The 26,350-nt window shown below is 43.2% G+C and overlaps 1 protein-coding gene across 5 annotated transcripts in view; it reads right to left on the reverse strand.

The window, feature by feature from the left end:
* Positions 1 to 2,544: 2,544 nt before the first annotated feature.
* The window catches only part of SYT16 (synaptotagmin 16), a 150,923-nt gene continuing 127,117 nt past the window's right edge, over positions 2,545 to 26,350 (reverse strand). For all 5 annotated transcript variants that reach the window (XM_054027271.1, XM_054027270.1, XM_054027269.1 and 2 more), the window contains 3 exons: positions 23,558 to 24,001; positions 21,520 to 21,709; positions 2,545 to 11,819 (listed from right to left, as the gene is read on the reverse strand). In XM_054027271.1, the coding sequence (XP_053883246.1) occupies positions 11,506 to 11,819; positions 21,520 to 21,709; positions 23,558 to 24,001 (948 nt within the window). In that variant the 3' untranslated portion in view covers positions 2,545 to 11,505. The remainder of the gene's footprint in view (positions 11,820 to 21,519; positions 21,710 to 23,557; positions 24,002 to 26,350) is intronic.

Genomic DNA, 26,350 nt, shown 5'->3' on the forward strand with positions numbered 1-26,350 from the left:
CGGGGGCTCACTAAACTGGGTGACTGGGCCACAAAATGGCAGGTGAAATTCAGAGTTAATAAATGCAAAGTGATGCACATTGGGAAACATAATCCCGATGATAGTTACAAAATAATGCGGTGTGACTTAGCTATTGCCACTCAAGAAAGTCATCACGGTTTGTTCTCTGAAAACAGCTGCTCAGTGTGCAATGGCAATCAAAAAAAGCTAACAATGTTAGGACCCATTAGGAAAGGGAAAGATAATAAAACAGAAAATATCATATTGCCACTATATAAAGCCAAAGTATGCGCACACCTTGAATACTGCGTGCAGTTTGGGTCACCTCATCTTAAAAATTATGTATTAGAATTGGAAAAAATACACAGAAGGGCAACCACAAAATGATTATGGGTATGGAATGGTTTCCATATGAGGAGAGATTAAAAAGACTGGGCCTCTTCAGACTAGAAAAGAGATGACTAAAGGGGGTCTGACAGAAATCTATAAAATCATGAATGGTGTGCAAAAAGTGACTAGGGAAGTGTTATTTACCCCTTCACATAATAAAAGAACCCAGGGTCACTCTATGAAATTAAAAGGCAGCAGCTTTAAAACAACCATAAGGAAGTACTTTTTCATGCACAGCAGTCAACCTGTGGCACTCATTGCCTGGGGGATGTTGTGAAGGCCAAGAGTATAAGTGGGTTCAAAAAAGAATTAGAAAAGTTCATGGAGGATCGGTCCATCAATGGCTATTAACCAAGATGGTCAGGGATGCAACCCCATGCTCTGGGTGTCCCTTTGCCTCTGACTGCCAGAAGCTGTGATTGGATGACAGGGGGTGGATCGTTACCACAGTTGCCAACTTTCATGCAGTAAATAAGCCCCCCAACTTTCACAATAAGCCAAAAATCAAGCTAATCCCATTTCAAAACAAAGCCAAAACAAGCCAATCCCTAAGAACCCCAACACTCTGTATGACTAGATCCTCCCGACATGCAGTCTGGGACTGTGGTGGGCCCACTGTGCACCCCGACTCTCTCCCGCCCTTACCCCTCCTTACCCCTGCTTGCCGGGAGCCGATAAAAAAAAAAAAAAAAAAAAAAAAAAGAAGCAACAAGCTACAACAAGCCACAAGCCAAAAACTAGCCAACAAGCAACTCACAGACCAATTAAGCCAAAACCAAGCCAATTTCTGTGTTTTTTCTGCAGGTTTGGCAAGTCTGATCATTATCCTGTTCTGTTCATTCTCTCTGAAACATCTGGCACCAGCCACTGTTGGAAGACAAGATACTGGGCTAGATGGTCTGACCCAGTATGGCCGTTTTTATATCCTCATTATGGTTCCTTGGAGTCCTCATATTCCTTCAGTAAGAGTGCCATGACCAGATATGATGGATCTGCCTTTCTTCCCTTGTTTGTGTACCTTGTGAAGTGTGTAGAAGGCCCCAGAGGTGGGTTTGTGGGGGAGTCTATCTTTTAGACTGAAAGTGCTGAGAGCCAGGACTGCCTTTATATTCATCTTGTGCTCGTACTAATCTGCATGGCTGAGGCTTCCAAAGATTGAGACTTCCAAGAGTAATTGAAAAAAACTCCATTTCAGATCTGATCTTGAAAATTGCCCAGCAAATACAAGCTAGATCCAAAACATCTCGGCCTATTGTGTATAGAAACTGCAGATTTCTCAGATGTATTATGGTGCTATTCTGAGCCCAACAGAATGAATTACCAATAGTCATTGCAATTTTGTATTTCTTAGCTTTTGTGTTTGCTTCCTTTAATTTATGTATTGGTATTGCCATTTGCATGACTTAACTATAACACATGTATATCCTGTACTAGTGTCTAGATGGGTATTTCTTAGTATAAAACGTAAGGTTCTAGTATTTGATATATTAACAAATTTGTATGTATGCCAACACACCAGGACAGCATGTGCGCGTGAGTACGTATGCACGTTAATATTATTTTGGAGGTTAATGATGAGTCAGATCTTCTCCTGCAGCTAGTAGGGTTACAACAACGCAGGGGGAATAAAAGAGGAGTGGTGCTCTACTGAGACTCCCACCAGTGCCAGACCCCAGATCTGCCCTGAAGGGAGAAGGGGGTCATTGAGCAAAGGTGATACCTTGTACAGAAATACTGCTTACACAAGGCAAGGATGCTGTGAAGAGCAGCTCCTGCCCTAGCCCCCACTCTTGATGCCAGGGCTGTAACTGCTGAGGGGTTCTGGAGGGATCTGGGGGTGGAGGGAACAAGATGGCTGATCCAGTGTTTCAAATTTTGAAATTTAGGAGGTGGAGAGAAAGGAAGTAAAAAATAAAAATAATGACATTTCCCCCCAGCCCTCTCTATCCACATGCCCAAAGTACTCCTCTGAGTGTGACAGGAAGATAAGGAGGCTCGATATTTCCTATGCTCATCAGTCTGTCCCAGGCGCTGGAAGTACTGCATCTTCGTTCGGAGCAAAACAGAAGCATGCTTAAAAAATCCATCACTTCACGATGCACATAGATCCTTTGGATTAAGTCTGTTACAACATGCAAAAAAATGATGACACAGTTTTTGCATGTCTGTATGAGCCATCTGCTTAGACTTTATTGATAAAATCCAATAGCAACCATGTTCAGCATAACAAAATAAGATTATTTCTGAGCTTTGAATGGTTATATGGGCACGTATAGTTTCAGTTAGACATTTTGCAGAAGCTGGGCTTAATGTTTTTTCCAGTGAGAGCTCATCTAGACATTAATATTCCTAATGTAGCATATAATTAGCAAGAGGCAACATACTACATGATCATGCATGCTAGTACATAAGTTGATTAAAAAAAGTTTTATCTTCAAATAGGTGAAAAGCAAAGTGTAAACCCGTTTCACTCATTCTTTAGTCACATTTTTCACCACAGATTTGCACTGTAGATCTCTCTTTCAAAGCACACGTCAAACAGGTAAAATTATGGTCCTGACATTCCAGTCAATACTAGTTATTTATTAACTAGGCAGATGGTACAATTTCAGGTTTAATCTTCGAATGTTACAAAAGTGAAAAAGGAGTCTGAGTTTGATACTTCTCTCACACACAATAATGATTTTCCTCCTGTTACTGTACCACCTTTGGTGGTGGTGGTGATCACCCAAGAATTCATGCTCTAGAAGACTTGCTTTATTCACAGAGAAGTTAGAAATCTGACATGTTATTAATCTGCTTCTGTCACCACTGTCTTAAGTAACCAGTTCATAGATACAGCATGTGCTTATGCATCTCAAGTGCTGTAAGACGTACCAATCTCTGTTACTTTTAGTGCATACTCACTCAAATGTTGGTCTGCAAATTATTTAGAATGCTGCTCACGTTGCTATCTGCTTGTGATGTGTGTTACTTATACAATAGCGGGGGGGGGGGGAGAATGGGTTAAAACCATCCAGATTTCTCTTCTAGAGACCGCTAAACACCATCAATTAGGCCTAAAACGCTGTTCTATGAAAATACCCAGCACTATCTATTTATGTCCACCCACAAGCCAGGTGGAGATGGAGCATTGTAGTATGTGTTTCTAAAGAACATAGAATGAGCTAAATAATGTACAGGAGAAAGATTGGAATATATGTAAAGCCAGTGCATCTCCAGTGTCCAGCTGTAAATGCAACAGTGAGACAATAAAACCTTTACTTGCCAGAAACATTATACTGATCCAATATAGAAAGAGTTCAGTACACACTAGAGATAGCTTATGTACAGTATATTCAAATCAATAAGTCAGATATATATATTTCAGTGTGCTTCATGCAAATGCCCTTGGACACTCTACTGTAAAAAGTTTACATGAGATATAAATTCAATAAAATATTTTAAATGCTAAATCAAATAATTACTTCTTTTACTTTTAATAATGGAGAGCAAGCTAAATTCTCTGTTGGCATCAATGCAGTTACACCAGTAGAGACTTTGGCCCAGTAAATCTAAAGCCCTCTGACTGCACAGGGTCATGGGAAGTATGTGGTGCATGTCTGTTTGGAAAGCTTGTGCTTGAGAGGCCACATGACAGCAAAAGATTGGAGAACAGGTTTTATCCTGAGCACCATGCACGTAAAATATTGCACATTGAACATGAAAATATTGATCATCCTGACGTGGAGCAGATTTCTGCAGTTATGAGCAAGTGGAGATGGGTGAGGTGCAGATGTCCGGACATAGCAATAGGCCTGGACCAACTTATGGGTAGGGCTGGTGAAACATGAGATTGGAGCTGGACCTGTATGCATGAGATTTTTTTGCCCCTACTAATTATGAGTGGCGGAATTTTATAATATGAGAAGTCTCAGAACTGATGGGGGAAAAAACATTTGTTCAACAGAGGTATCTTTGTTTGAGTTCAAGGCTCATTCTTACTGGAGTTAGCTGGGAGGCACAGAGGAATTCAGCTTTATGTGGAATCAGATGGAAGATGAATCTGCAAGATGAATGTGTTTGTATTGGTGAAAATGAGTATACCATATTCACTCTAACCTGTGTGCAATGTACTTCATAAGCTCTTCTGAGGACATGAGAGTTTCCTTCCATCTATTGTTGTCCTTTGGTTATGGCCATGTACCTTTCAACAATTAAACCATTAAGTCAAAATAGGGAGCAACTCAACAGTGAGGTCTGGAGAACACACGTGTCTAATTATCAGGAGAACCCAAGGGCAGTACAGTCCAATATATTACTCAAGACTATTGGCTACTACAGATATTACTAATAGGATGGTTGAAAACCTACTGATGGCTGAGAGTTCCTAGGGATAAGTTCATCCTTGGTGCTAGAAGGTAAAACTCCAGTGATGACAATGGAGTTGTGCCTGAATTTGTCATCCATCACCAGATCTGCTTTGGCTTAAGACTGATTGCATAAACTGATATCACTGGGCATGCGCCACCTATATGACTGCACATGATCCCAAAGCCCCCAGCATACCCCACTTGCAGACCTCTGACTCAACAGCTACAGAACAAGATAGGAAGGCAGCTTTTCTGTCTTTGAATAGGACCAGGCAAAACCTAGGGCTAGAACATTTAGGCCCCTGGAATTGTTTATCTTCTCATTACTGAAAATAGGTTGACATGGGTACATTATTTTAAGCATGGCCCACGTTGGGTGTGATGTTTCAAGGGATTCTGGTTGGGTATCCATTTTGTTTGGTATTTGCGGACTACAAATGGCAGTAATTTGGCCAGGCAGTATGCTTCAGTACCACAGGTTAGCTGGTATCTCCATATTCACTCCTTATCTCCTGCAGGCTCCTATGCAGTGCTCTCAAAAGTATGCATTTATGAAATGATACCCAAGCCTTGGTGTCTCCAAACTTCCTGAAGATAGACATTAACAAGCCTTTGTTGGTTCATTGTGGCATCCAGCTCTCTGCTGGTGCTCCGACTCCAATCTTAAAACTGTTTCTTCTTGTTCACAGCTCAGACACTTGATTACTCACTGGATCCAGTATGGCGATCATATAATTCTTCCCATTGTAAGATCCTGCCGCCTACCCAGCAGTGTATTGTGTCACAGTGAATTTGTGCAAACACTTCTCTCTGTCGCTCCTCGCTGGCTAGCTATAAAGGCAACCAGGGTGGGGCCCACTTTTCCTAAATGACTATGCAAGTTAGGGTGTTCATCCCCAGTGGATGCTAAATTGGTAATGAGGCACTTAATACTCCTTTTAGCTGCTTACATGCCAATTGGAGCACTCCGTTATGGAAGTGGGTGCCCTCACTTAGGCCGCCAATTCTGAAAATTGGGCTTTCCATGGTGTGTATGTAAAAACGTGGCTAGGGAGGGAGCGTTATCATTCAGGATGTGCAAAGCTGGGGCCCATTCCTCAAGCCCCTACAAAAAAAAGCTTGTTAGTAAAACTTGACTTTGGGGCCAAATTTGACAGTAACAAGCATTACTCTTCACTATGGGCTAGATGGTAGTTTTAGCACAGAGCCCATATTTAGGGGGATCTGGAGGCTGCCAGCCCTGGCATTCTAGAGCTCTCCGGCTGTGCTCTCTTTTCAATGCATGAGTTTGCACTAGGAAGGGAGGGATGAATTGTGGCATGTAACTTCTGACCCAAGTGGAGGGCAATGTGTAACGGAGTCCCTCTCAGGTTAGCTCAGGAAGGACTCCCTCCCCCACTGGTCTGGTGTATATAACAGAAACCATTATTATTAAATTATTTCTATCGCTGAGACGTATACAGTGTCATTGTACGGTATCATGCATTAACTAAGGAAGTCTATGGGCCAGATCCTCAGCAATTGACATAGCGGCATTGAAGCCAGTCGAGTTATGCTGATCGAGGCTGATTTAAGCCAGGCGGCTGAGGATCTGACCATATGCACCTGGAACACAGGCTTAAGGAATCATAAAGTTAAACAATAACTTGTAAAAATTACAAAGGCCTTGTCCACATTAGAAAGTTATACTGCTTTAGCTATACCACTATATTGGAGGTGGGACAACTCCCCCTAGGGTAGACACAATTATATTGGTATAAATGTGCTTTATAAAAGGGAATAAGATGTACTGCTATAAGGGCCCTTCACACCAGTATACGTGTATGCTGTAATTATTTTATTTTAAAAAAAAAAAAAAAAGAAAGAAAAGAAAAAGAAAAAAGCCACCTCTCCTCCCAACATAGTGATACCAATACAAAAATCTGTGTGCAGACCAAGCCTGGGTCAGACAGAAGCTTGTAAATTACTACCATAATCTTCAGATTAACCCACTGCTTTCCTAGGAGCCAACGAAACTATAGTGTCAGGGTAACCAAATGTGGAAGGCCATGTCCCTCTCTCCAGCTATATGTTAGCTACTCATGTTGAAGGGTAACAGATTGCTTCACTTCATCTTTTTGCTCACCAGTTATCGTATTAAAGTTGATAACAACTGTGGGACTGACAAAAAAAAACAACAGCAACAACAAAGTAAGCTTCAGCGCATATGCCGGCTCCAAGGTCATCACCAGCTGTATCTGAAGAATAGAGACCTGCCACCAAAGGAAACCCTCTCCCTCCGCAAGATGTCACCTGAGACTCTGCGCTGAAGAAAAAAAATCAATAGCAGCTGGCAGTGTTTAGTTCTTTGAGTTCAAGAACATCTGAAGACATTCATGACTGAATATCAGTCAATTATGTAAAAGCATCAAGCTGCTTCGTAGGATCCGCAGGAGCTAAAAATACACCCGCATATTGTCTGCAGATCCAAGAGACTGTAACCATTGAAACATTAGCCCCCAAGGAAAACACAGGAAACTCAGAGCATTACAGTAACGAAGCTGTAGCACCGCAGAATCCCGGGGTAACATAGGCCAAGTTATTTCTCTAACTGCCGAAAGTAATTAAGACATTGATGGAAAAAATCTATAACAATCTAAGAGAGTGTGAGACAGTCCAGATAAAACCTTGGCAAACAGGCAGCTCTGGGGTCCAGTTCATTAACAGATTAGGGCTTCTCTATAAGTAGAAACAACAAGGAGTCCTTGTGGCACTTTAGAGACTAACAAATTTATTAGGACTTCTCCTTGTTTTTGCTGATACAGACCAACACGGCTACCACTCTGAAACCTGTCTATAAGTAGAGTTATTCTGGATAAGAACGTCTGCACATGGAGTTTATTCTAGAATAAGAGTGCTTTATTCTGTATTATTTTAACCCACTGGATTACGCTATAGTTCAGAATAAGGCACTGTTATTCTAGAATAAGAGTATCCACACATGGAGTTTATCAGAGTAGTTAATTCTCTTTATATTCACACACTACCTTATTCCAGATTAGCTTTCATATGAAGACAAGCCCTCAGACTCATCTCTGGGGATCTCAATTAAAATTCAGCATTACTATAAGAGAAAATATATGTGGTGGCTCACCCTATTTGTCATTGGTGCACATTAAAAAAAAGCAGAGATTCTACCATGACTGGCCGTTTCTGCTGAGGAGAGACCCCAGAAAGGAAGAGGTTACAACTGGGAGAGGTGGACTGGTAGAGATCAAGTGATGTTTTCAGAGAACCTATCCACAGCATACTTGGCTCGAGGGGTGCAATTAGTTCCTCCCCTTTTAAGAATATGATGAATTTTTAAAAAGGAAAGAAAAATCCAAGTAGGATACAAAGAGTCTGGTCAACAGGCTAAATGGGGGATAGATTATCCAAAAACATGAGCATAAGGGGAAGTCACTGTGAATTGACACTACAGCAACTCAACCTTGGTCCACCATTTGCTGCACTTCAGTGAGTGTTCTGCAGCCCCAGCCAAGCCCTACCCTGGGGTCTTGGGGGATCAGGGATTGGTCGTCTCTCTTCCTCTCTCTGCATCACAGGATCCTCTATACCCCCAGGGATGGAGAGCACAGAAACACAGGCCTACAGCTCATTGCCATTTCTGAGCTAAGTGCTGAGCAGAAATCTGAATAAAATGCATCAAAAGGTGGTGTCAAGAAATGGAAGCATTGCCAAAGACTCATCTACCAACCTCCTCGGCCACTTTTGTGGGGGGAAAGAGGTTAGAGAAATGACAAACTGCAGTCAGCTTTGCACAATACAGAATGTGAGCACAAGTCCAACTTCACCAATACAAGTAATAACCGAATCCAAGACATCTTGGCAAAGAGCCATGTAGGATAGGGGACATTGGCTCAGGTGGGAACATGCTACTGCTGAATAATCAACTTAATCTCAACAGAAAAATTAGAGAAGCAAGTCATTAATAGTAGTGCAACAAAAAAGAACATAAACCTGTCAGAGGAAGCACTGAAAGGGAAGTCTGCTCCAATGCTACTAACTTTCTCCACATTTCAGCAGGAACTAGATGAACCACAAACATGTGATGCTCTGGACTGAACCATTCCATTGATTAACAGGGTTTAAATAATTCTGAGCACCCATTTACCCATTGAGTAATTTTCCTTGGAAGGTACCACGAAAAAATCATTGCCCTAACAGTTGTTACAAAAAACCTATGCCTAATCCCAAATATCTTAGACAAGTATGAAAAATTAATAGTTTTGATTAAATTACATATTTTGCTGTACTGTGGCCAACTATTTTCTATAGTGTAGATAGATTTTAAAATCAATATCCCTTTATAACGTAACTTCAAAATGGATCTTGGTGTGAAATGTTGCGGAAGTCCCAAACCAGTTATCTTCATTCCTCTGAAAAATCATCTTTTCCAAGGCTGAGTGAGGATGGAGTTTAAAAACACCACAGATATAGAATCATGTGTATCTCCACTAGTGGCTGAAACTTTGTATCAATATGTAATTCCCCTGTAGAATGATATAATCACATATCGCATTTTGCATGTGCAGTAGGTTAATAAGCAAAATGCTGTAAATTCAGTATTATACACACATTGCACATAGAACAGTTCTTTAAAAAAACACTAGTATGTACATTTTGTGCAGGTCAGAGAAAAATGATGCAAAATTTACAAAACATGACTAAACACCGTGACGACTGCCATTAAGTAGGGCAACTTACTGTGCTTTTATCCTGAAGGGAAGTACATTAGAAACATGTAATAAACCCCAGACTGCAGGATTTACCAATTAACTGCTCAACTGAACTCCTTTTTCCTTTCAGTCAGTGATTCAGTAGCATTAGCATTGCAGCCAAAAAGGAATTTGTTTGCTAGATTACATGGGCCAGATTCAGCTCTGGCTGCTTTGTGCTGCTCCAGTGGTGCACAGCAGCTGTAATGCCAGATTAACTAGGGAGTGGAGGAGATTCCTCCTCCAAGGGAGAATCTCCAGGTGCAAAAGAGCTAATAGATGCAAGAGATGCAATGACCGTAGCTCAGATGCAGCCCAAGGCTCAGGGCTTATGTTAGGTCCTGCATAGCCCCCATGAAGTCAGTGAGACTCGTAGTGGTGCCACAGAGCAGAATTTGGCCCTAATTCTCTCTAAGTGGGGGAAACAGAGAAACTGTGAATCAAATTTGAAAGCCTTTTGCAGCCGAGTATTTTTGTGCTTCACTATGGTCAGTAGGAATGGAGAGACGCCAGCTGAAGGGCTTAAGTTAGAGACTTGGCAATAGGTGTTATTTGAAATTATTTAGGGATCTGGCACCTATCTTCATCCGGTAAGACCATTGTATGGCTCTGTGCACTAGGGTCACGGCTCCTAATACTCGGCAGCAGCTAGTACTGGATCTATCAATAATCAAGAAACAAAATTAGCCTTCTTCCCCTATCTACTGCCTGCACTGGGTTTAACCCACTTTGGAGGCAGGAAAAAGATGACTATTAAAACTGAAAGTGTCACTACACTCTGAAGCGCGACTACTTAAAAATCACCTCCCCTTAGTCAGCACATCTGCCCTTTGTGGCTATGCAGATACAGGCGTGAACTCTCATACTTTTCACTTCTGTTAGCCCTCCAGGGCCAACACCTCTAAGAGAGCAAGTGGGATTCTATTCCTTCTTGTGCATCGACATCACTGCTTGAGGTGGGTTCGCACAAGGGGAAGTGATAGCACCATGGGGCCTGCAGATCCCTCCTCGTGATGTCAGAGAAGGAAAGAATTCACCTTGACTTTCAGATCCCTGGAATATTTTACAGGACGCTTGAAAAAGCACTTTTTACTTGGAGCCAATTTGACACAATCATTGAAAGATAATAAACACGAACCCCCACTATGCACAGAACCACTCTTCCGAGCGAACCTCACATTAAGAAACAACTAAGAAGAGTGAACAATGATCTAGAAGAATCGTGGTTTAGGCACAAAGGCAGATGTGCAGCTTGTTTTGGTCTCTCTCTCTTTTGTTGCTGTTTTGTTTTCACAACAATAGAAGCCATGAGCTAAGAAAACAGGGAAGCATCTAAACATGCATTATATTGACACCCATCACCTCATACAAACATCTGGGGATATAGGTTGCACAAGAAAGGAAACATGCTTACTTCAAATACTAGTAAATAAGATCATCGCTAATACAAGAAAGTAATGGCAATCTCTAGGCACTTATCAGTTTACAGAGAAATCTTTAGTGCTTTCCCATGCTACCTGAAAATATATTAATCAGTCTTAAGTAGTATCACATGTTTATCTTTAGGATTTAGAAACACTGTAGTAAAAGGAAGAGCGAGTGGCATGCAGTGCTAGACTAATGACGTCATCTGTGTATCAAGAACATTTGCATACATCAATAACAGGAATGGAGGTGGGAGAAAGACATGACACCAAAAGAAAATAGCATCAAAAGCAATTTAGATCAATGAGGCATTGACGGCAAGAGGGTAAAAGTATCTTTGTGTTTTTCATAACCACTTCCCTTCTGGTTATCGTTTGGGTGAGAAAATGTATGAAACCCCCCAAAGGCAACAGGTAAATTTGCTCACCGGGCCCCAGCACCTACATTCACTGAGTGCGCTGAGTTTTAAAAATTCAGGTAAAATAGACCCGGCTGGTTCATAATGTTTGCTATGGGATGGCTGCTTTCAGCGGGGTGATTATGGGAGGGTCCAGTGGGCAGTCCCAGGAGCTCAGGGACCATTAGGATTCCAGTAAGGTATGCCACCTGCAGACCTGCTGCCCTTTTGTTTCTTTCATTTCTAGCCAGTGGTTTTGCTCTTCTTCTCCGCTGCTGTTCTGACCCATAGAAATCCAGCCAATCATCTCCTTGCGCTTCATGCTGCGCCGGTTGTATATGGAGATCATCAGCGTGACGTCAGAAAGCTGGAACAGGGCAACTTGGAAGACGAACGTCTCCTTGTAGATGGGGTTTGGTTGGCCTCGACGGATGGATGTCTTGCAACGAGACATCTCCTGGCCCATGGAGTTGAGGAGGCAGAGTTTTCCGTAGGTGTCTGGGACAAAAGAGAGAAGAGAAACCGTTTAGTTTTTTGCTACTAGCGAAGGAATATCAAGGGGCCAAATGAAGCAAATGGGAGCTTTGTCTGAGTAAGCACTGAGTAAAAGCTGAAGGTCAGATCACCCCTTTCCATCATAAAACCCATGGGAGGGGCATAAGAAGGGAGGAAAACTCTGAGGATTTCCTCATCATTAAGTCTTGGTGGGCAGGCAGGGTTTGCCCGTTGGCCTCATGTAATAAATTGCAAGTCTGGCCCCTAAACCCTACAGGTCCCACTGGGAGGCCATGACCATCTCCATGGAATCTTCGCTCCAGCTGAGGTCCCAGCACCCCTTCCTCCATTTCCTGGTAGCATGGCGCCTTTGGAATTGCTCCACCAGGGCCTCCCCTGGCTACACTTGCCTCTCATGACTCCCCATTAAAAGAAGGCAACTACTACCTACTATCCTGGACAGGTCATGACCCCATAGACAGCCCTTCATAGGTTCCTGAAAGGGGGAGGCAGGTTCCATGGAGGCTGCTGACCACTCTCCTCTTTCTTATGGGAGAGGAGACATCTGCATGCAGTAGCATGATCTGGCCTTAAGTAAGGACTTCAGGATTTGTCCCAAGCTTGCAATAAAATCCTCTTTTTGCTTTTCATCCTGAGTGCAGCAGAATCAAGGTCAATTTCATTCACCGTTCAAATTCTTTAGTGTACAGACATCTGTATTAACTACAGTACTGCGATGCAGGGGGCTGGACTTTACTTCTTGAGGTCCCTTCCAGTCTACGTTTCCATGATTCTATAATACCACCCCTAACATCATGTGCTTTCTACAGTCAAAATCCCCAGTCTCATCATCCCACAAATCCTGCTCGGTGCAAATTTACAGCCTATTCCTGTTTGCGGGTCACTCTGCCAGGTCACCCCAGCTCTAACCTTTTTAAACATCAAAGACCAAGGTCTTGCAATTTAATATCACCTCAGAGTGCACTGAAGATAGGAAATAAATTACAACCCACTGTCTCCTTCCTACAGCATGTCTATCCTTTTCTATTCCTGTTTGATGTGCTATGTTACGCACTTATCTGCTGAGAAACACAAGGTGTGAAATTACACTTCAGGTGTGAAAACACTTCTGTAGCTCAAAAGCAGGGCTCTCCATTCCTCAAACTGTTCCACTGAAAAAAGCTGTCAGGAAACTGACAATTGAGGAGTAAATTGTGAGTCTGCACAGCTGTACAGCTATCAGGTTATTGCAGGAAAAGTTCAGCCCTATCACCAGCCAGCTATGGCAATTTGGCTGCCAGCATCACACTAGAGACAAAGTAAAGCTTGCCAACAAAGATCTTCTCCGTAGAAAGAAAAGGAGAGCAATTTATTCTGTCATGAAATAGTCTGCTGATTGTGGCTGGGAAGGAAAAAAACCCACTTAATACAAGAAACATGAATAATCCATGTGGCACAAAGCAGACTACAGGTCCCATGTACTTTACTGAAAGCTGAACTCTACTTTCTGCGGGATGGCTTGTGATTTTGGTGGCACACAAACTGAATCTTGCAGAAGCTTCAAATACATTAAAAACAAAACAGAGCTTTTGGTTTTTTTTTTTTTTTTTTTAGCTGGACAGCATGTGAAACCAAACAAAACAATCGGCACAGGGTTCCTGGTGTTATAGATGGGGATTTTTAGTTTATTTTACCTTGCGGGTGTCTGTACTGACAAAGCATAGCTGCACTATAGAAATGTGTCATGATGAAGCCAGCGGCTCTGGCCACTGCTCAGGGTACTATGGGGGCTTTTTGATATTAGAACTGGTTGGGGGGGAAGGTTTCAGGAAATTCTGGGGAGAAGTTCTGCCCTTACACGAACATGCCCTTGCTGCAGAAAGTTTGGTTTTAGGGCAGGGGCAGCTTCCCTGGTTGAAATGCCAGATGGAAATTTTAAAATGGGTTCCAGTTAGGAACTAGGTACAATGGCTCTATTCTTGGTCTACTAGTTCCTGGGACTACATTCAACTGAACCCAACAGAGGCCAAAAGGAAATGACTGAAATCTTCACTGGGATACTTAAGGTAGGTTCTGGACAATCTCAGAGTCTAGACCTTTGGAGGCTCCCCCACAACTAAGATGCACCAATGACCAGTGGGTTCTAGCATGAGAACACCCATATAATTTCACCCTGTGAAGTCAGAGAGGACTTGAAGCCAGCTGTCTGCAGTATGCTTCGCTCGCTGAACCACCCAGTCCCTAGGAGAAGCAGCACTAACATTCGCTCTGGGAAAGAGCTCATGTAACTAAAGCATAATATAGATACCTCTCTGGATGTGCTAAGTGTCCGGCCTTTCAAGAGACGGGAAACTTCACTATCAATGTTTCAGGCAACGAGAAGCAGGTTTTTTTGCTCATCTGTCAACCCCAGAGAGCGGGAGGGGAGGGACTTTAACTGTGAGTGAAGTGTCAGAGGAAATCCCTAATGTCTCCGCTCCTAGATCTAGAGTTTAGCATGCCCATTGTGTTACATTAACAGATGGCAATGAGTGTATCAAATCAACATTACTATACAGCTTGTGGGGGGCATTATTCTCAGCAACACAGACAGTAACTCAGCTGTGGCCCAATGAAAACAGCACTTAAAGCTTTCCTTTCTTTGCTTATTGGGTTAGCACCCATTAGTGCTGCTTTATTTTATGACCTATCAGCACATCCCTTGTAAATCCTGTTCTTCGGGTTTGTTGCAGATTTGCTGCAAACATTCACCTCCACCTGAAACTTCGGCTTAATAAGATTTTACCCTGGGAACCAGTTTATATTCTTGTACACATGTTTGGAAAAAATCTTTCGGCTTGTTTTAAAGACATCGGAATGAAGCTGGTGCTGGAATCAATATATATCCAGCTGCAAATGCATTCCCTTAACTCAAAAATAGCTTTGCTTTTTATTTTCCAAGATGTGAGTCTGTAGTACGGATTCTGCTTTTTTATACTTCTTACACATTTAAAATAATTAAGTTAAGCGAAGTTACTGGGCACCATTGACTGCTGGGCATATAATAATCATTTGAACTTCCACTGCACTTCCCACGCAAAATCTCTATGCACTTGCCAAAAGTTAATGAATTTACTGCTTGATTTTCAGCTATGCTGATCACTCATCATCAGATTCTAAGGGTTATTTGGGGGCAAATTCAGGGGTGGAGAATAAAGGTATGCTGAAGGATTAATTAAAGCATTCTCTCTTTTTTATTTCCTGGCAAAGCAACTAGTTGTAACTTCAGTATGTCTGTAATTCACTGGTGAGTGCATGTTGCCTGATCTGCAGATGATATGAGTCTGGATAGCACCCGACCTACACAGCTTGGCTGAACCTGTAGCAGTTCTAGCTTTTCGCTCTGGAGGTTCCCAGTTCAGTGACCGGTATGTTGGTGTACATCCATAGATGATCATCTTTGGAGCGGTGTGGACTTTTACTGCCTACCATCTTATAGTCTACTTATGTTCTACAAATTATCCCAGGCACTACAGAACGTTGTTGGTTTTTTTTTTAAAGACAGAAGGCAAGGCAAGAACCCTACTTTACTTCTCACCTGAAACTGGTGATATTTCTTGAAGGATTCCATAAAACCCCTGACACCAAAAGTAATATGAATTATAGTCAGCTGCCATTTTAGCTCATTTACTGGACCATATGATTCTCCTGAGGGATCATGGCATGACTAGTCATCCAGAGAGGGCTACAAAATCTGCTAGGTAACCCCTAAAAGGGGCTGGAGAAGTTTTGATTGGTTTCAAATGATTATGTGGTGGTGCCCAAATCCTAATTGACGGTGGTGAACATGGGGAGCTGTGTCACTTGTCTGAGTGGTAAAATATGCCCAGGGGAAGGTTTTGTGCTAATGAATTATCATAATTTAACCCAAATTTGGTCCCAGGCTTTTCTAGCTTCACACCTCTCCCTGTTCAAATTCCTATTAAAGAGAGCTCTTAATTCACACGGGAAATAATTCATGAAGGCGTAAATACAACAGGCATCAGATAAAATTTAAGACCAGTCAAGGTTTCAAGTTCCAAGGTCACACTTGGAGCTATCTCCTAGTCCTCCTTGTCTTGGTCACCTCACCCCACTCAAATACTGTACAATATAGGAAGGATCTTTTAGTGGTGGGGCACTCAACCGGGACTCTCGAAACCTAGGTTCAGTTCTTGGCTCAGCCATGGACTTTCTGTGTGACCTCAGGTGAGTCAATTAATCTACCCTGTAGTTCAGTTCCCGAGGTGGGAATAACAGGACTTCCTTACCTCACCAGGGTGTCGAAAGGATAAAATCTGTTAATGATCATGAGGCACTTTGATACCATGGTGACGAGGATCATAGAAGTTCTTAGCTAGATAATCTGCAGTATCCTCTGCACTTCTTGCCCCCACTACTCATAACACAGATTGGTTTTTGTTCATCAGCCGTTAAATCTCGATTTGAAGAGCTTTTCCCTTTCCGATTTTGATTTGTTCATTCTCTTTCTCTCCCCCGCCCTCTCTTTTCTAACATTAATGCTATTGTGTTTGTTTAATGGGGTTAATATGCTGCTGGTATGATAATGATCATGTACGGTTGTAATTATCATGTGTGATTAATTCTGCACTTGCTGAAAGGCTGTGAGGGTTATTCTTACCAGAGGGGAAGTGGGAACAATAGTGTTTGACAAGGGGCATTATACATTAACATGAACCCCACAAGAAATGCACAGAGGGAAAGAATTAAGATTGTGCTTGGAAGGAGAGAAGTCAAACAGAACAGCAGGAAATGTCTGGCAGAGGGTTACAAGCTCTTTGGGGCAGGAGCTGTCCTTTTGTTCTGTTTGTACAGTATCTGGCACAATGGGGTGCTGGTTCATGACTGGGGGTCCTAGACGCTACCCCAGTATAAATAATAACAATTAATAATAAATAAGACAAGGGCATTTATCAAGGCTGCAGGTCCCAGCTGTCACTCATTGTAAAATTATTCTCACTTAAGTGAGAATACCGGGTTTTTGAGGAAAACACCCAGGAGACTAAAATATAACCCCCCAGAACCATTCTAGGGGCCCAATAAAATAGTGTGAATAGAACATGGAAGGAGAGGAGGATAAGGGCATGTCTACACTACCCACCGGATCGGCAGGTAGCGATCGATCTACCGGGGATCAATTTATCGCGTCTAGTGTAGACGCGATAAAATCGATCCCCGATTGCTCTGCCGTCGACTCCGGAACTCCACCGCAGCGAGAGGCAGAGGCGGAGTCGAGGGGGGAGTGGCAGCGGTCGACTCACCACTGTCCTCACGGCCAGGTAAATCGACCTAAGATATGCCAACTTCAGCTACGCTATTCGCGTAGCTGAAGTTAGCATATTTTAGGTCGACACCTCCCCCCCCCCCCATAGTGTAGACCCAGCCTAAGTTCTTCTCTTCTGTAATGGATGGAAACATGAGCACAAGCTGATGAGTTTAAGGAGGACTAAATAAAACAAGATACATATTATACATACATGGCTAGCGTTAAAATACGGAGGGGCCGTCATTGAAAAAGGCACATACTACAGAAAAAACACTCGTGTGACACTTTCTCAGGGTGCCCGGGACTGAGTGTCACCTTGTTAAACCCCTGCTTCAGCGAGAGAGAGACGTGCTCAGTGAGACGTCAGCTCCCTGACACCACCAGCCTGTTAGCCAGCCAAACAAACTCCTCAGGGCTCTGCCAGCCCTTTCTTTGCTTTGCCGGTAACAATAGGTAAATATACAGGGATCACTTAGGGCCTGAAGCTGCAGCCCTTACTTTTGTTTGTATTCCCAGGGTGCCCAGTGAAGTTAATAGAACTACTAACATGAGTAACAACTGCAGACTCAGGCCTACAGGCCGGCAGGTCCAGGTGAACAATTCCTGAAGTCCTGGACCAAACTACCTTCAAATGCCACTTCTGAGTCCTTCTCAGGAGACGCTGTGTCAGAAATTCAAGCAGCAAAAAAACTGCTCACGTGCATCATAATCTTGAGATTCTTTAAAAATTAACATCGATGGATCACTGTCATTTTTGCAGGATAAATAAGGGAGGCTGCAATATTTAACTCACTCAGTTCAACTCTCAACAACCGTTTGTTTTGAAGGTTTTGTGATGCACAAGATAAATCCAGGGGGGGAAAAACACTCTTTCCTTGCCCAAAAAATTCTCTCTTACAGCTTTTGCAGACTCCAAGATGCTGCCCTCTAAATCACTGAGGTCCAAATGTAGCGCCTGCCTCTGCAGGTGTGGGGGCCTCCCCAGGCACCAGAACCACCGTGGATTCGGGGAGCCATGTAGGGGGCATGCATGCCACATGAGGCATGGAGCTCAGTTATGGAGGGCCCTCAGTGGGGCAGAGAGCCAGGTTGGAGTGAGGACAGAGCATGGTAGAGTTGAACTGGACGATTCACTGCTGTGTAGCTCCTCCTGCTGTTTCCCCTACACTTTGGTGAGGGCGGTGGGTGGGTGTGGATCGACCAATAGGCATCAGAGGATACTAAAGCCATTGGACTACAGCAGTGCTTAATTTGTGCCAGTGCTGAGTGCTGGCACCTCTGGGCTTGGCAGTTCGTAGCTCCGGCACCTCTGGACTCGCCGCGTCAGTTATGAAAGTAAAAAAATTGCTTGAGCCCCGGCACTTCTTTCATTACACATGAAGCACTGAACTGCAGTAGTATCCATGGAATGGCTCTGCAGCTACTCTGCAGTCTGTGTGCACGTAGGGGGGTGGAAAAGATTCTTTCCCTCATACTGCCTCCCCTGAGCATCTGCCCAACGCCATCTGGAGAGTAAACATTACACTTATTTCAACAGCTACTAAGCTGGCGGGGGCTATGACATGGGAGGTTACGTGCCGCAAGTACCTCACTCCTGTACTCCATGCTCTCTCTCTCAATGTCTTCTCGCCTGTACAGTGCGCATTGCATAGTGGTTTGGTTTTCCACTGCCTTTTACATTAGCTGTCCCAAAGCCCTTCACAAAGCCCCATTATGCTTGAAGTTCCTGTTATGTCTTTCAAAAATAGCTCTCTCAGCATTGGACCCCAGAACATGTTTAACTGCGAGAAGAAATATTGGCCAGGACTCTATGGCTATCTCCCTGCTCGTCAAAAACAAGATGGGATTCTTAGTTCCTACCTGGAAAAGAGGCTTGGTTTAATATCTCATCCAAAGAACAGCACCCTAATCAGAGCAGCAACTTGCATCTCATACTACTTCACTGGAGTGCCAACAGTGGTGACGACTGCAGTTTCTAGCCTGGGGTTTGGAGCTCTCTTTTTGATAGGTTTTTCCCTGACATCACATTACCAGTCATTTTCCAGGCATGCAAGTACAGTATAGAACAGAAAATAATGATGTGACTTTGGATGGGGAAGCATATTGTGACAGATATGGAACTTCCCTGCAGCAAATTATGAATACTGTATTGGTTACGGGGATGGTGTTTATTGTATGAATATATTGATTTAATTCAATAGTGAGCTGTCTGGACAGAGGCAGGAAGTGGGAGAAGAACTCAAGATAGCCACGTATTAGCAAATACTTAAGTGCTAAGGGACACTGCCAGACTTATTTGCTTTGCTGACACTGTCAGAGTCTCCAATCAGCCTACAAAACTGGTTTAATCAGCAATAACCAGAGCCCTGCAAACATGAAAACAAAGAACTTGGGCAGGCATCAAAACAACATCTTGTCAGGTATGTCTTCATTGCACAGTTAACCTAGACTCTCACCCAAGTTTTAGGCCAATCCCACTACCATCCACACAGAAAAACCTCTGATCCCAGGTTTGGAGATGTTGTAAGTTTTGGATACCTGGCCTGGCTGGGAGTGGGGTTAGAACCTGGGCTGGAAGCTGTCCAGTTTGCAGTGAAGATGCAGGCTAAACCATGCGAATGATGACAGTCCTCCAGTGCCTTCCCACAATTCCCCCCATGCATCCAGAAGGACAGACACGTTCTGCCACAATGCACTGGGAATGAACCACAAAATGGCTCAGCTTATTGCAGCACAAAGAACCATGGGATATGGCCCTGCAAGTGCTAGTCACACACACACACACACACACACACACACACACACACACGATGAGTGCCGCACCAGTGAGGACGCAGTAACTTGGGGGTGGCCTTGCAGTGCGGCAACTCACACCCGGATGAGGCTAATCTGGGTGCCAGTCAACCAAGTAAACTCTGCAATACCTTCAGCGGGATAGAGGGCGACAGGGAAACCAGACAGACACAGGGCCCGCTGGGTGTGTGTAGGGGGAAGCTAGGCTTGCTGAGGTAACCTTTGTGGGAGGACAGGACTCAAGGCAAGATAGACATGTGTGCAGTCTCTGTTGTTTTAAAATCCTTTTTCTCTTACACTTTGTTCCCGCTACCAAATAAATAATGGTTTTAAGAAGGCTGTTTGGTTCCTATATACCACTGGTCATTGGCTCTTTGAAGGGAAGAACCACAGGTGCCTGAAGCCAGCTGGACCTGCAGGACAAGACTGTTTCATACACAGGGAGCCCAGGTCCTGGTCTAAGAGTTGAAGAACTGCATGATTCTAGCCTGAGGCCCAAGACCTGAGTTGGGGGCACTCTGAGAGACCAGAAAGGGGCAGCTAGACCTGTGACCACAACACATTTGAAGATTTTCATTAAAATTCGAAGAAAATCTTATTTCTTCAGGGTCTGGCTAGCTGTGGGTCTTAGGTAATGGGATATAGGGCTTCATCCTGCAAGGTTCTGAGCACTCTGGCCACAATCTAGCAAAGCAATTAAGTATTTCAATGGAACTACCCACATGCTTAGATTTAAGTGTGTGCTAAAATGCTTTGGTGGATCAGAGCCAAAGGTGCACAGCCTTCTGCAGGTTCAAGCCCAAAGAGTCTTCATTTATAGATCCCCAGTTCAATTCGAGCCCAGGTTCATAGTGACCAAATGTTGTTGCCATCAGGTAGATGTCTGGAGGCTTATGTGAAATGGTCCACATCCAGTTCTCAATGGGCAAGTAACCACATCACCAAAAAATACCTCCTCAATTCACGCTAGTTCTCGGATGAGATGACAGGCCAAAGACTGAAGGGCCATGAAGTTTGAACTCGCCCCTAGACGAGGTACCTTCTAGCTTTGAACGAGGCACATTGGCAGCAAAGTGCAGACTTTGGTGAGCATCGCTGTCAATCTGTCATGCTTCACGAGCACTAGACACAATTAAAGCATTAAATATGTTCTCTTGGCTCCGATTTTTATTTTTTATATTAGAGAGGATGGCTGGTCCAAAGACCTGGGTTCAAGGCCCTGCTTTCCCGCAGGCTTCCTGTGGGCAGATCACTTAGTGTTTCCGTGCCTCAGTTCCCCTCTGTAAAATGGGGCTAATACTACTTCTTTGCCTCACTGGGATAAATACGTTAAATATTGTGAGGCGCTCTGATACTATGGGAATGGCAGCCACATCAGTACCACAGATAGATATTTTATTCGAAATACACAGGCCAATTTACCAGCACATGCATTTGGAATAATATTTTTTATTTCACTATTAAATGTAAAATTCAAATGTGCAGAGACTCAATTGGGAAATGCTTTAATTGGATAGCTTGATGTGGCAAAAACCTGTATCAAGAAAATAAAACCAGGTTGTGGCTCTAACGAATAGGTGTGCCATTATGAGAGACTTCACTTACCGGGCGGCCTGTTAATAGCAAGGTTGCGGAAATGGCTGCCTTTGATCATCTCTACCGACAACCGTCCGGTAGTAGCATTGTACGACAGTCCCACCAGCAGCTCCGGTACGCCTCCGTGCGACAGGGACTGTGTTGAAGAAGCGCTATCGCTGTGCGAGATTGCCGACAGATTGATCTGAGAGTCTCCGCTCTGCAGGGAAAGAGCAAAGAGAGTCCCTCTGGAATGCTCAACACCGCTCCCCCTTTAATGTATGCCTTGTGGTTTAATTGGGTAGGGTTGTGATGTTCTTCTAGGAGTTGCCAATGACTAAGAATCATCTGCATGAATAACAATGGGGCAGAAGATAGAACTGCAGGAACAAGTCTCCAGCATCACTTTGCAGAAACACATCTTTCAGTATTCTCTCGAGAGAGGCCAGAAGCCCTGTCTAATGTGTTATTACCAGTGTAAATCAAAGTCTTTGAGATAAACATATGCTCCAGTACATCAAAAGGAGAGTAAATTTCCCTGAAAATGACTTTCTGATGGAATGTGTCTAGCACAATCTTCTATCTTTTATGTCACTTGCTGTATATTTTCTTGCTTTCTTCCTAGTTACCATTATGTTCAATTCTGTCCTCCCCCTCCCCCTGCAATTGCATGGTTTATTATTCATTTTGTGTGCACAATTTCATATGGAGTTTCTTTTATATGGTGAAAAGTCTTAGGCCTTGTGTACACAGGAAAATTGTCCGGCATAGCTATTGCAAAATAAGCTTTTTGGCAACAGCTATTCTGGAATAGCTCCCTATATGGACACTATTCTGGAATACGAGTGATTTTTTTCTGGAATAATTATTCTGCTCAATTCCCTCCTTTTCCCTGTCTCCTTGTAGACAAGGCCTTAGAGGAAAGAATGGCCTGTTTTAATACCTGTTAGTATTTTTCTTTTTGCCAAAGGATTGAATATTAGTACAAGACATGCCTGCTTTATAAAGAAAAAACAAAACAAAACAGTGTGTTTGAAAATGTAATTTTTCCCAACAACAAAAAATGAGGAAGAAGTTTAATGGCTATAGTTTCAAAATCAACCTGATGGCACAGCAATTATCCTGCTACTCTGATATCATAGATGATCTAATCTGGGATTGGAAATCGGGATTTTCCAAGGAGACTAAAGGAGCAAAGTGACCAAATCCTACAGAAGCAAGGCACCAAACTTCCTCAGACTCCTTGGAAAACCCCAGCTACAATGCTTTTGTGGTGATATTCACTGTCTATACATAGGACTCTGAAAACTGGGCAGTTCTCTGGAATGTACAAGAGGCTGCTTAAAATGTTCAGGCCAAAGAGTGTCCAACTGGTAGAAAACATGCATGTGTGGATGCAAATGGAAGGTTGGTTGTTGGGCAATGGACCTTTTTGTGGGTTCTACTGCATATTTAATGAACAGTTACTAGTCTGAGACCATGAACTCCGCTTTTGTGGATGGAACTTGTGTGCCTAATTTTGAAAACTTGGCCCTCTAACCTCAGAACACGATAGATTACATAGAAAGATCTTGTCCCTAAATGCATGCAAGGTGGAAATTCTGTCTTATGAAAGAACATAAGAATATAAGAATGACCATACTGGGTCAGACCAAAGGTCCATCTAGCCCAGTATCCCATCTTCCGACAGTGGCCAATACCAGGTGCCCCAGAGGGAATGAACAGAAAATACCAAGTGATCCATCTCCTGTCACCCATTCCCAGGTTCTGGCAAACAACCACTTTAAAAACCATGCACCCCTGCTCCCTTTCAATCCTACTGAAACGTCTAAAAGGGAGCATTAGTGAATGCGTCGGGTACCATGGACGCTGAGCACTGAGCTTTCTCTAACTAGTGCTGACATTCATCACTTGAGACCAGGATGAAAATTGAGATCTGAACAGTGGTGCTAGGAAATGGGCCAGCAGCATGTTTAAGAATCCTTAATGAAGAAGTCGGTGCATTAGCCAAGTAAGCTGTATCCCTCCACCTCCACCAACGATGCAATGACTTGTTTAATAGACTTACGCTCATATCACTCCTGGGCTCCAAAACCAGTGTCACCTTCACTTCCCCCTCCTGGTTTAGGCTCCTCAGATAAAACAGTTGCTCGCCCATCATCTGTTCCCGGATCATTTTGCGCACCGCATAGAGACGGAACCTGAGTGCGTAGCTACTCAGCTTCTCTGGCTCCAGCTTATTAAAGGTCATTCTGTCTTTGAACACCGGGATGGGTCCTTTCTGAATGCTCGACTTTCCCCTCTGTTTCTTGCTGGGCATCAGGACTGTGTGAACTTGCCAGGTGTTCACACCACTGCGGTCTTTGTCTGGGATATCCTTAGCTTCCAGGATAGTTACCAGCAGCTTTTGGCTCGAGGCCTTATAATCGAGGATGACGTCTAGGTCACCGCATTTAGAAATGGGTTCATGGGCACTGTGATGAGCTGGAAGACTATTCCCTCCATCGTATTCCTGCCATGGAGAGAATAAATAAAGGTGTATATATAAAAAAACATTTTCCTACACAGGCCCTATTAAATCAAACACCTCAAAGATCATTTGAGATAGGATAACTGGCAAACATGACAGAGACCAAATATAAGGCACGTTGGCATCTACCGATGAAAAGTGCTATATAAGAAGTAGGTATTACTATTATTATTACTATAGCCTCATCAACTCTATCCCTAGATGGACTGTGGGTCTCTCTAATAGTGAAGAAATATCCTGAGCAAAGCACCATTTGCAATAAGAACACAGACATCACCTCATCCTCGTGCATCTTCCAAATCAGAGAGGTTATTTTACCTTTGTATTTGGCACTGATGCAACTGCTGTTGGAATACTGTGTCCAGTTCTGGTGCTCACAATTCGAGAAGGATGTTGACAAATTAGAAAGGGTTCAGAAAAGAGTGACGAGAATGATTACAGGATTAGAAAACATGCCTTATGGTGACAGACTCAAAGAGCTCAATCTATTTAGCTTAACAAAGAGAAGATTACGGGGCAACGTGGTTACAGTCTGTAAGTATCGACATGAGGAACTTCCATCCAGCAGAGGAAGGTATAACATGAGCCAACGGCTGAAAGTTGAAGCTAGACAAATTCAGACTGGAAATAAGGCATAAGGGTAATTAATCATTGGAACAATTTACCAAGGGTCATGATGGATTCTCCATCACTGGCCAATTCTAAATCAAGACTGGATGTTTTTCTAAAAGATCTGCTCTAGGAATTATTTGGGGGAAGGTTTTTTTGGCCTGAGTTGTACAGGAGATCAGATTAGATGATCACAATGGTCCCTTCTTGCCTTGCAATCTTTGAATCACACTCCTTGGCTCATCTTCCACTGTGTGCGTCTCCCTCCAAAGTGTCTCGAATCTTCTCTTCACTCATTTGAACCCTCATATTTTCATGATGAGAATTCAAAACATATAAGCAACATGTGTGTAAAACAATTATCAAATTACCCTTTCTTTCAGCTTCTTTAAAACATTTATTTGATTAAACAAGATGAAAAACCCCACCGTTGCTCACTTCACCTGTTGATGGGGGTGCGCGAGTTTCTGTTTAAAGGTGCTTTTTATCTCAGCAATAGAATGTGTTTCATGTGATAAAGGCTTTGCTATAACAATCCATCATTTGTATTTAAACATGTGTATACACTGGACTAGGGAAAGATTTCCAGTTAATACCCAGAAGGCGAATCAAGGTCCATTGCTGGCAGTCTAAGGAGGAGGGCAACTCAAGCCTTTATCTTTTGTTTTTAAACTAACATTTCTTTTCAACATGTGGATCTAATTACAGCATAGATTAGGAGCAGTAATAGTGATCCCCTTAAGAAGCACTAATGGGGTCTATTTATCAAACAAAGCCAAATTTTCAACTACCTCCCATCGATCTAGCTGATGAAGATTTAGGCTCTTAAATGTATAAGTGCAAAATCTCACATTTCCACTTTCATATAGGCTGGTTACGGTAGTTTGCAGTTACTCTGTCCATGCAGAATTGTTGCTATGCTAGCCAAAGAAGAATGACACCCAATGAGCACATACAAATGGCTTGTTCCAGCACACCACAGAGACAGGACTTTGCATGCGTAAGTGCAATGCAGGACAGGTTGTTCCGGAGAACCTGATCATGTGAATGATGCTGCGTGGCTGTCAAGCTGCTTCCACCAGGTTGCTGGAGTAAGGCTTAAGGAGCAAGCATGAGAAAGATCGCACTTAAGCCTGTTTCTCCCCAAACATGTTCATTCCCCTTTTTTACCATGTGCATTTGCCATTCAGGAAGTCGGATCACAATGGGTTTGTGGCTTGCTAACATTCAGTGCGGGCGACTTCATTTAGTATGTAACTTTACGTGCACCTACTCATTGCCTCCACTTGTACTTGAGCTGGAAAGCAGCAGTTTTGTGGAGGATGCACAGCCCTGTAAGATAAAGTATGCAAAGATGGCCGTTGTACTTCTGCCATCCCTGGCTGGCTGTGCCAATCTAACCTCTTGGCATAACTGAGAGCAGCCTTTAGGCTGCTCTAAATCATGCCAACTACCAGTCCCCCCACCAAATACCTACTAATACAGTAGCCATTGAAGAGTTGGATATCAGGATGTCTCAACCAACCTCTCTTAGTTTTGGCTATGTCCCTCACACTGACCCTAAGGAGGTGGGAGAAGTGGCAGAAGCTACATCAACCCTCTGGCACCAGAAAATGTTTCTCCAGTGGTGTTACCCTTCCATGGCTGGCTATACTACCTTCAGTGATGATTTGTGCTGGCGGTGCAGCACAAAGTCAACAGCCAGCTGGCACTTTCAAAGAA

Source organism: Malaclemys terrapin, chromosome 4 (genome assembly GCF_027887155.1).
Source record: "Malaclemys terrapin pileata isolate rMalTer1 chromosome 4, rMalTer1.hap1, whole genome shotgun sequence".
Lineage (NCBI taxonomy): Eukaryota > Metazoa > Chordata > Testudines > Emydidae > Malaclemys > Malaclemys terrapin.